The 12,142-nt window shown below is 39.8% G+C and overlaps 1 protein-coding gene across 1 annotated transcript in view; it reads left to right on the plus strand.

The window, feature by feature from the left end:
• The first annotated feature begins 41 nt into the window (after window positions 1–41).
• The window catches only part of ZNF804A (zinc finger protein 804A), a 160,663-nt gene continuing 148,562 nt past the window's right edge, over window positions 42–12,142 (plus strand). Inside the window, exon 1 of the mRNA XM_009329658.1 lies at window positions 42–152. Within this exon, the coding sequence (XP_009327933.1) occupies window positions 42–152 (111 nt within the window). The remainder of the gene's footprint in view (window positions 153–12,142) is intronic.

Genomic DNA, 12,142 nt, shown 5'->3' on the forward strand with positions numbered 1-12,142 from the left:
TGCCGGGGCGGGGAGGCGGCCCCGGCCCCATCCCCGGCCCCATGGAGTGCTACTACATTGTCATCAGCTCCGCGCACCTCAGCAACGGGCACTTTCGCAACATCAAGGGAGTTTTCCGAGGCCCCCTCAGCAAGAACGGGAACAAAACTCTGGTAATGGCTTCTTCTCTTGCCTCCCTCCCTTCTCTCCTTCCCTCCTCTTCGCAGCAGCGTCTCCGGCTAACTGGAAACCGCTGCGTGAGCGCTGCCAGCGATGCAGGCAGCCGGGGTGCTGGCCGGTTTTCTGCGCGGTCGATGGTGCCTTTACCGCCGCGGGGATGCGGTGCCCTCAGCTCCCGCCTACCGGGCTCCCCTCCTTGCCGGGCGGCTATCCCTGGCTGCCCGTATTCCCTGGGGCAGTCTGTGCAGCGGTAGGGTAGGTGCTCGCGTGTCCTTTCTGAGCTGCTGATGTGGAGGCTGGTTGCGGAGAGGCTGTGAATGGAAAGCCCGGAGACCCTTCTCGGCGGGGAGCTGCAGGGCTGGGGCTCCGCCGTCCTCAGCCCGGGGTGAGGTCTGGGAGAGGCGGCGGCTGCTGCGCTGAGGGGCGTCCCTCGGCCGGGAGGGCTCCGTCTGGGTCACCAGGTGACTCCCATCACCCCTGGTTCCAGGGGCAGCCGGAGGTCCTGCTTTATAAAGTGAGGAAAGGAGCAGAAACTTGGTTACTTGAGGTCTAAGCTCTTTGGGTAGAGAGATCAATTTGTTCGAGAATAGCTTCAGAAAGGATACAAATGTTTGTTTGTTGGCTGCCAAGTTTATTTTTAAAAGCAAAACTCTGGGTTTGGAAGGAATTGATGGGTTTAGGTAATTTGGCCAGATACTCTGGAAGTCTGCATAGGGTATTAAAACTGTATATATGTATGCTATACTCTGATATCTGTACATCTGTTGGGTTTCCTATGGTTTTTGCTGACTTGTTTGGACTTGCTTCGCTACTATTACTGAACTTTAATGGAAGAGTTATGACGCGATAGTGTTGGCAATACATGTGCTGTCCTGCCTGTTCAGATAAAAGGGATGTAGGATAACAGCAGGCTGGGTGAGCTGCATCACGTAGCATCTCAATCACGGCACAACAAAGTGCGGACAGATGTCTGGAGAGTAGGATGGAGCTGAAAGAGGGGCTTAGCCACGTTGTTTATCGCTCTCTCCCATCACCGTCTTACTCCGAAATCCCCTTTGGAGGAGATGGAGCAGAACTTACTCACCATGTTCTTGTTCCCTCGAATGCATGACCTATATTGATGGGGAATTTACTAAAGTACTTAACATTTGTTAGAGTTGGCAAGCTTGCAATTTCTTCCTAAATAAAGAGATTAAAGCGAGTCTGAGCCAAGTCATAAAAATAGTAACTACTACGAGAGAATCTGAGGCAGATTTTTGGACTGTATCAAATGTAAAGTTCCTGCTTTCGGGTTGTAAATCTCACCGCAATTTTATTTGCTGTCGATTCTGCATATTTTTCTGTTAGGGATTACATTTTTGGAATTTTAAACAAGTATTTGTAGTATCCATGAGATGGCAATATGTGTGTAATATTTAACTGTTACAACTGCAAAACCAAGACCTACTGTAGAAATATTTGGTACCTCTTAAATAATTGCACGATACATCGCCTTCTTTCTGCTGAACAATTTCAGTAAAGATGCGTTTGGCAAGGCTGAGAATACTCTGATGTAACTTTTGGACTGTGTATTATCTTGCAATTGATTGCTTCTGCTTCAATAGCATTTTGATTCTGCTTCAATAGCATTTTATGCTTGCTTTTTTATTTTTTATTTTTTTTCCCTTGGCAAAAAAACAGCTCTGTACTCTCAACATTCCTGATCGATTTATTTACTGGTAAAAACATTAGTGATCAAAATATGTTTGGGAATACTGGTGTTAACTTAATATTCAAATAAACATTGCATAGGCTTTGAAACACTCTTACTCTGGAAAGAAATTTAGCTCAGCCCTCCTCTTCAGTGAGATAGAATAGATGTGTGGGGAGAAAAGAGAGTATCGGTTGTGGATTTGCCATGAGAAACCTTACCTTTAAAAGCTTTTGTTGTGGGCAGTGAGCAGTGTAACTGTCAATGTTTTTGCTGGGTTAAAAAGGGGAAGTTCTTGATGTTGGCTCTACGGACAGCAAAATTAAGTCCTTTGCTATGAAATAAATGCTATATATGCAGACATTAAGACTTTTATTTATGTTTGAGTGTTTTTTAATTTAAAGGAGGTAAAGATACTGTTGGGTTGTGATGTAGGGTGATTGGATAGTTCAGACTAATAGTTCTGAGGTGCTGAAGTACGTTTCAGCCAGCTTCTATGGGAAAATCAAATGTTATATAATTTCGGAGGATCAGTCACTTTCACTGTAAATAGGCTTTCAAACTTAAAAAGTTGAAAATCTTTAATAATACAAAATGTCTTTAGAAGTTGTGATAAGAATGCAGCCTTTTAATATGCTCTTGATGTCTTCCATCCTAGAATAAGACTAGGAGAAATGGCAATTTGTAAATCTAAAAACCAGAAATATTTTGGAGCCGCAGTTACTCAGACGTATCTTCCCATTTTGCTGTAAAGCATTCGGCCTGTCTTCATCTATGCCCCAAGCTTTCTAAAATCACTGCTTCCTCGTAAACTGAGGAGAACCTGAAAACAGCCCCTGCTTGTACAGCATAGAGTTGCTTCTGTGCAAAACTTACGACATTTGTTAAACTTTGCTTCTCTTGAAGAGTTCTGCCACCATACTGTAGAAAGAAAGACAGCTATATGTGCTACAGTAGAATTTCATAGCAAGTAGGAAAGTGCTGGTCCTAGTCAAATGATGCAGTGGTGGTTTCAAGATGATTTTATGTTAGCCTATCTGCAAAGCCGGAGCTGGTTAGGTTTCAGGGGAGGAAGGTCCTTAGAGCTTTTGGCAGCTGTCCCATGCTGAAGTGACCTGGTGTTCACCTGCAACTCATCTTTTTTGCCCTACCCTCCAAGAGAGGTCACTGAGAAACACTTTTTCCTGACTGTTTGTCCCTGCAGGTGATCCTTACGTGTTCATCCTCTGCCCATGTCCTGTTTCACACAGAATTAAAGTCATTTAAAGCTTTACAAGGTTTTGGTTCAAAGCTCCCAGAAGGTAACAGGAAGAAAGAGCTACAAACCCCTGCTCACCTAGTAGGGAACATGAAGCACAACGCTTCGTCCTTCCTACTTTGAGTGGTTTAAAAAAATAAAAAGCCTTGCTAGGTGGAGAGGATCAGAGAGCTACTTTTTGGTAAAAATGTGGAATAATAGTGTTTCTATAGCCTAGTTCCCAGGCATGGCCTTTCCCGAAGTTGTATCTATCTGCAATGCCACCGATCGCAGGGCTTTGAGACGGGGTTATTTAGGAGGTGGAAAGAAGTGGATGAGGGATGAAAATATGAAGTAGGAGAAGGAAGGGAAGGAGGAACAGTTCTGTTCCTCAAGGGAAGGTGTACGGGGAAAATCTGAGCTTGGAGAGAAGTGAAAGGCACAAGAGGGAACAAAGCAAAAGATGGATTTAGGCATACTGTAAAAAAACACTTTTTAAAATTAAAAAAAGTAAAAAAGATTGCTTGTGAATGAACCTTTAGTGAGACGGTGGGAGAAAACGAAAGAATGCATATCTATGTACAGTTCTGGGTATCTGATGGTAGAGCTTTGCATACATATGCTCCCCCACGCGCACTGCGTAATTGCTCAGTGTGGGTAGGGCCCACTTACCCAATTGTAATCTGCTGCTCCTTATCAGGAAAATAAATCTGAATTATGAATTGATGGGAAAGGGACTCAGCACATCTGGAGGAATAGCATCCAAACTCCTAACATGCCTTCAGAAAATGCAGCAGTTTGGTTAAAAGAAATTGGCTGTGTCTGGGCTGTTGGATAAGGCTTTATCCTCTCCCACTGAAGTTTCTACTGTCTGAAATATTCTTCAAATACATACAATCTCATAACGACAGCTAATCTACTATGGGAGTGCTCCATGGCAGCTCTTTGGAAGGGGTGCGTGCTGTTTTTTTGGTGGAGTACTGTCCAAGTGAACTGACTGCTGTCTGGTCTTTGTGTGGCAGATGGTTTTTGAAGAAGAAACTCAAAATGTACCATGTGGGTCAGTAATATGCAATGATGTTGCAAATTTCTGATACTCTTTCTGCATTTTTATGTAATATTGCTTATGCCTTGGTGTTTTAATAATGAATATAGGCCTGATTGCCTGGCCATTTATTGTCAGGGTTCATACTTGGTGACCTTTGAAGTTTTTCCCAAGGCTGTTCTTTTTAGCAGTAGCAGTTTATGGAAAATTGTTTGCTACAAACTCTTCCTTTTGTCCATGGATCTCCTGAAGTTTTCATGCACTTACTGCATTCTTTTCTTATGCCTTAAGTTATTGATGTCAAATTATGATAGTCTTTCTTTGTAATTCATCTTCCTTGCTGTGGCTGCTGTCTTGCAGTTTATAATCTCAAAATGTATTGAAACTTGTATGAAAGAATAGCTCTCTGGAAGGAGAAATCAGTTGTTTGGAGTCACAACCACAGGTGATTTGGTAAATCCTTAAAATGTGTTTCAGAATATAAACCAAACCATTTTAAGGCATTATCCTAGTTACGTGTATGATTTCTGGTTGGTCAGCAAGAGAACTGACTCTTTGCTTGGTCTTCTGTGTAGCTGGTACATGGTTAGTGACTGAATATCTGCTATTTCACCCTTAGATATTCCACTCGTGTAAATAGCTCTGTATCTGTTTCATCAGGATTTACAGTGATGAAGAACTGGCCGTGTAGTGTTCATTCACTTCTTTTAATTGGACAAATGCATTTTCTCTGTTGGTGATCAGAATGAGTAAGGTCCTATTATTACTTGCCCAAGGAGGTCAGTGAAAAGTTTAGACCTTGAGATGGTATAAATTGCTACTGTAATTCTAATTTTAAGTGTCTTGCTGATACTGATAGAAAGTAGGTAAGATCAAAAGTTTCCTGGTAAGTAGTTGGTTAAAGGACTGTAGTTTCAAATGTACCAAACACAGAAATCTATTATTTTGTATAACAATAACCTCTATATATATGCATATACATATATAGGTTTATACTTTGGTTAGAAATATATACACAGGGGACTTCAGAGGTAGAATTGAAATAGCGGTCCCCAGCTCCAAGGGAGGCAGGCACAAATTATCTCAAACTGGAATCAAACTCTGGACTCAATGTGGTAAGCCTTGCGGGGAGAAAGATCACGTGAACTTCAGGTGGCTACCACGCAGTACAGATTTATGCCTCCCAGTCACCTTGGATGTGGGTGCAGGGAGTGCATGCTGATGTTTAAAATACAGTGTAGGTACAGGTCTGTCTGAAAAGCTGTTGGATGTCCATTTAGACCATCTTTTATTAATCCAATTGTTTGTACCATCAGCTATCTTGCCTCTTAGGTTTATTGAACAAAACTGCTTTGAATTTTTATTTATATACTGAACTGTACATATAGACAGTATTTATATACTGACTTTTTTTTTTTAAAATATATAAATACTTATAACGTATTTTAAAAGTCCTAGGGCTTAGTTCTGCTTTTATAAAAACTGCATGGAGTTCAGACATTGATATGCTAGTGTCTTCTGAAAACGCCATCTGTTGTTTGGGCTGTTGTCTTTAGTTCTTTTACATTTTGTAGAATGTTTTTGTATTTCCAGATCAACTAAAGTAAATATGTTGTGGTGGACATAGAAATTCTCATAAAATATATTTTTATTACAAATATCTGTACCCTATTACAGTAAGAAAGCAGTAAACTACCTGTAAAACAGCTTTCCTGATGAAGAATACTGAAGCTGTTGTACTTCTGCATGATCAGGTGGAAATGTCTGCTGATTTCAAGTTGTCTAATACATATGTAAAATAAACAATACTTACCATAGGTTTGTTTTAAATACCGGTAAAAACAGGTCCTGCAATTCTGTTTGCCATATTGTATATTGCCAGTAGCTGAGGGTAATTTTTAAGTCATCTCTTATACATACAGAATTTAATAAAATTATTGCGATATATTGTTTTTCATCTTCAGCGTTTGCAGAGTTTGTAGGTTAGAGTTGTCAGGCTAGAGTTATATTGGTTAAGGGAGAAAAATCACCTGTTACTTTCGTCAGTGGTTTGTCCCCCATGGATCTGCTAATGTCTTTGACGTTTCAGCATGCTCATGACCTGAGTTTCAACCTTGCAAATGTTCACATCTTTTCTATGAGAGAAGCTGAATGTCTCTAACTCATTAAAATATTAAAATGACAAAACAAATTCTACTTAATTTAATTTGAATAGTTAATCGGTGTCACTTAAATCATGACTGAAAACCAACCACTCAGAAGACAACAAAATAATTTGGTAAAATGGAAGTAACAATAAAATCATATCTGCATTCTATTTCTAGAGTTCATTTGTATATATGTGACTCCTTTTTTATTTTATAAGGCTATTGGTAACAGTACTGATTCAAAGCATCATCAACAGGGTCATTTCAGTGAGTTGAGCAAACAGGAGGCTGTCATAATTTAAGTGCATTTCCAAAGCAACTCTGAGAGGTTGCAAGGCTTGTGCCGCAAGACACGGCACTCTTATGTCCATCAGACTCTGTATGAGTGCATGTGCTGGTCCAAAAAATAGTAGGAGCCAGAGTCCTATGTGCAGCAGAGTTAAACTGGGACAGCTTCTGATTCAGAGCTACTACTGAGGCAGACTTTTGTACTGTAAAAGCTTATTAAATGCATGGTGAGCTTCAAACACATTGGTATTCTGTTGAATGTAATTAGACTATTACCATGGTTAAATTAGTACACTTGTTTAGTTTTTTCAGATCAACGCCTTAAAGAGTAAGTCTGAGGAGAGCCTTTGCCTTGAATATTTTCTGATGCAAATATCCATAGCAATCTCTTAGCTCAGAGATACATAACATTAATTTTAACACATGCTCAAATATGCTAACTGGAAAACAGCAAGTTGGCTTCTGTATTTTCAAAACCACACATTTTTTGATTCATCAGATTTATTGAACCTTCTCAAGGTACAGGTTGCAATTCTAAAAGTCTCACCTTTCCTGTAGGCTATGGGAACATACGGGTTTTCGGACCTTCCTATCAGCAGGGATTCTCCATTGAAAAAGCTAGTTAACTGTGAGGAGCATATCTAGAGGACGCTGAGTAGTAGCCTTTTAGTTTAGCACATTGGGTTTTCGAGTAGGACTTGACTAAGTAGCTGCAAGATCTTGGATGCCCCTAACTGACAATTATAGTATTTCCTTTTCTGAATGTTACTTAGGCATGCCAACAGGAACAATTAATCTCTGCAAAAATCAAACCTATTGAATGGATGCATCTTGACATGTAGGGGTGGACTAAGATAATCCCACAAAATCAATCCAGAGCATTTTCTATTATTTAATGTCTTATTACAGTTAATAATGACGGTGGCCTTATTTATGGCATAGATTCTTTAACACTGCCGGGTGGTGGTGGAAAGTGAGTTGAATCACAAGCAAGTTTGCTTGCTTGTGATTCAAGTGTAAACATGGGAGAGGGAGTGAGCCTTTCTAATTTAGCTGTATCTGGCCAATCCCTTATAAACAAATACTAGTCAGACCCTTTTATTTTTCCACGTATTTTTGGAGTGAGAACAAACGCTTTTCCTCCAGCGTTCTTGAGAGGCTGTTATATGATGAGTTGTGACTTAATGTTGTTTAAAAAACCCTAAAGTAAACAAAACAACATTTACTCACAAGGAGGCACAATATTTGACATATTTAACCTTGTTTTTTCAATAGAGATAAGAAACTGCCTGAAGGCATCAGGAAACTGGAATTTTAAACTCATAGTGTAATTAATTTATTTTGTTAAAATATGTTTACGATTCCCTTCCTCTGAGGACTAGCCATGGCAGAGGTACAGATTGGGCAGAGGGTTTCGTTTTTCCCTCGACAGAAGATGTTTGTTCTGAACCATCTGAGTTGTGTGCGAACATGAATTTCTGTGGAACCCTATTTTTTTAATTAGTTCAGATAGTAAATTTCTAAATATTTTCAGTATGGAATTTCAAATGGTGATAGCTATACAGACAGTGTTGTAAGAAAGGAAATGCAAATTCTCCTCCCACAGCTCTAAGAGCAAATCCTCAAATAAGGTCTGGAGAGTAATCTCCAGATCTCCCGCCTGGCATTGCTCTCCTCATTGCATACAATAAAGAACAGGGTTTTGACTTAAAATTCTTGAAACGTCTTGGAAAATGTTTAGATTTGGTTTGAGGAACTGAGAGCGATTTTTCTTTTTTTTAGTATCTCATCAATATTCTTGGTTTGTACAAATGATTTAGGACTTGTCAGGCTTTTTGTCTGACCGTGCTGATTCGCATTTCTTTAAAATGATTTTTTTTTTTTTTTTTGTGAAAATGATATTTTTAGGGAGACTCCTTTCTCCAAATAGCAAGTGATCAGGCTACCTCCTCTGGGACCCAGCTCATATTCATGTTGCTAGATTTCTCACAGCTAGCATACAGCTGTATTACTTACATTGGCCAAGTCTTGGTCAGGTTGTTTTCTTTAAAACTTTGTAGTGCAAAAAATGTGTGGTTGAATTTGCCTCTTCACCTTATAGAAGTAAGTTTCTGGACTAGGAAAATTGCTTCCTTTCCAGCTTACTGATAATATACTTCCACAGCAAATACAAATCAATGTATCTGAGACCTGTGAGACTGTAATTTAAACTAAAAAAAAAAAGTCTTTTCTGTGTGTAGGTGTTCATAAAGTTTGTGGATTTTTTTTCAATAAATACACTTACAACTTGGTTTACATGGCAGAATGTAATTGTTCTTTTAGGGTATCTGTTTAAATAGCTGCAGTTTCTAAGTATTTAATTTCTGCTGAAAGTGTTTTTAACAGGAGACCACAATACCCATTACAGAATAGCGTATCAGCTACTACTTCATAAAATGGATTTTGATAAAATGTCTGGAGTTAAAACTTGGAGACACTCTTGGGTCTGTATAGGGTTATGATGCATACAGGGGTCTAGCTGAGCAGTCCATGAAACAACCTGAGCCTAAATCTGTAAAGCAAAATGCTTTTTTTTTTTTTTTTAAACTAGTCATTATTGAAACATACAATTATTTAGCGAAGTTTGCTTAAAGATGTTTAATTGTATAAGAAGTTTGGTCTTGCTCCTTTGGAAACAGTTGGCTTTATCAAGAGAGAGAATAGTATGGACAAAGATGTTCACTTAAAGCCTTGCCAGTCTCTAAACCTGCCTGTCCCAGGCTCGGCACTTAGGCCTTAGGCTGTTCCCAATTTGCAGGTTTGCTTTCTGCCCTTTTCAGCACCGCTGTTTTTCTGTCGTAGGAAAAAAAGGCGTGTAGTCTTCCAATATCATGTCCAGTTCACTCCTCCTTAACTTCTCGGTTAAGTGCTGGTCGCACTGGGAAGGAGTGGAGGGGCGGCAATGATGAGTGCCTGGGAAACGTAGGCAGGGGGGATGGGGAAGCGACCTGAGCAGCACATGGCTGGCTACCAGCTGCGGGACAGCACTCCGGCTCTTCACTCCCGGTGGGCAAGGAGGAAACGTGTCAGTGGCTGTTACGGCCTTGGAAAAGGCAGGGGTTTTTAAAGTTTATTTGTGACTACAGTAATGAGCCTCTCTGGACCAACAGACTTGAATTAATCAGCAAAAGTAACTTTTACATTGAGGCTTTTATTTTTTTATTTATTGTGTGTTAGTATTTTTCATATGTGTTTGGATAACTTGTTTTTATACCCCTAAATGTTAATACTGAGGAAAACAAAGAAGCTCATAGGAGACACCAAGAATGACTTACCCATTCCATTAATGCAAAACCTCTTCCCCATTTTTAATAGCACAGGAAGATGTTTATCCAGATGTTAAGCACTCACTTGGTTTGGTTTCTGAACCAAACAAAATGACAAAGGAAAGAAGTGGTATAAATAACATTATACCAGAGATCTTGGGCTTCTTATGTACTTGCAGCATAGCACACTAGACTATAGTCTCCAGCAGCTTTTTTTGAAGTATTGTATTTTTACAGAATATTCTTTATTGTCAAAAAAAGTGATACAAAGTTTAGGTTTGCTTAAAAGCAAGACTCTGGAAACTTAATGTAATTACATAAAGAACATTATGCTCTTTTACATGAGCAGTAAACAACTGTTTGTACAAATAAAACAGGGTTGTTAATAGACAATTTTTTTAAAGCAAAATACCTTTTATGCTGCTTATTTATGATACATACTTAAAATATAGTTAGTTGATGCTTTAGAATACTCTGAGGTTAGCAGTGGAATATACTGCTGAATGGATTTGGGTTTTGTTGGTTCTTTGCATTGGTATTTCTAATAGTAATGTTGATTTTCTGATAGTTTTAAGGAAAATACTCTTTCACAAGGGAGAAAAATCAAGATAATATTTGCTTGTCCTTCTGCTGTGCAAATGAGCCACTAAATCATCTGACACCTGTTTGTTTGGCAAATAAGCGAATGTACGTGAACTAGCAGGTAGAATTAAGGATTAGAAAGAGATTAAAACAGTTTTAAAGGACCACTTCCAAAGGTTTATGGAGTTGTAGTACAAAGGCCTGTTGAGCCGAGAGAAGAGCTTGCTACCAACAGGATGACAAAAATACTTGAGAGTTTCTTTATGAAACACCTTTGAGTGCTCGTGGGTATGGAAGTGTCAAGGCAATGTAATTAGAAAAAGTCTAGTGAAACCTGGTAGCTGTGGCATTATGCTGGCAACTGCAGGTGGTGATAGACTGTGCCCAGAGTGGACCTGCTTTATAAATAACTGAGAAGTAAAGAAGAAAAGTGGAGTTTTCCAGTGTGCTGGCGTTTGAAGGGAAACTGCAGCTAGGTATGTGAAGGAAACAAAAATACCCAAGCTATCTCAGAGAGAGAAAAGGAAGAGTTACCACATGATAAACAATTACAGTGACTAATGGTAAGATGGAACCAGAGAAAGACCATGACGAAGTCTGCCTATCATTGTCAGCATATTCATGGTGGCAGTGGCAGTTATCTGCCTTGTTCATTCAGGTTCTTGCATTGAGAAACTGGACAGACTTGGAGATTTTTTGGTCAGTCAGAATCCTCTTGGAGGTGCGTGATGGGAGGCAACAAGCTCAAGTTAAGAGATGGGAAATTCTGATCAGGTACAAGGAAAAAGAAAAATTTTGAGGGTGGTCAAGCACTGGAAGAGGTTGCCAGAGAGACTGTGGGGTCTCCATCCTTGGCGATGCTCAAGACAGCCTTAATCTACTTGGCCGTGCTTTAAGCAAGGCGTAGGATTAAATGCCCCTTCCATCCTCAGTCAATGTTACAATTCTGTGTTCAGTCTGTAGGAGAGCGGCTTCTAATTTAATCTTCTGTAATGAGGTTCCTAGGGGAGCGAGGCAAGTCACTGTCACATCCTGCTTATGGCCTTTTGGGACCACTGGGTGCTCGTGGCTCACCTCATCCCGGATGATGGATGGCTGGCAGTAGTGTATTCACTGACTTTCTCTGGGGATCTCCTAATCTGTCAGAGGTCCAAAATACAGTGCTTGTTTCAGCTCTGAGTAACAAATAAATCAAATGCAAGTACTGAATCTACTTACGGTTTCTTTTTAGGGATTCCCGAGCTGAGTCATGCAATTCATAGACAGTGGCCCAATTTGTAATTAAGATGATGGACTCGGAACTTGTCCAAAACTAATTCATATTTAGCTCTCACCCCCAACAAATCATATGCGTTATCAGCAGTATTTTATTGATTACACTTTTTCATATTAAAAATTGCTGGAGTATATAATCTTAATTTTGGAAAGGCTTTTAAAAGGTACTCAGGAGCACTACCGATAGAGGAATTGATTTGTTGTCATTAGAACTGGTTTATGCAGAGGCAAGAAAAACTCAAACTGAGCATTTTCCAAAGGCTGCACTCCTGCATTACTGGAGGTGCAGATTGTTGCAAAGAGGGAAGAATGAGGAACAAGCCATAAAGCTTCTCCTCTTCAGCCCACAGAGCTCTTGCACTGTGGGATGGACAGTGTATACTTCCATAGCTTGAGTATTTCCAGGAAATTGGT

This window comes from Pygoscelis adeliae, unplaced genomic scaffold (assembly GCF_000699105.1).
Source record: "Pygoscelis adeliae isolate BGI_AS28 unplaced genomic scaffold, ASM69910v1 Scaffold7, whole genome shotgun sequence".
NCBI classification, from domain to species: domain Eukaryota; kingdom Metazoa; phylum Chordata; class Aves; order Sphenisciformes; family Spheniscidae; genus Pygoscelis; species Pygoscelis adeliae.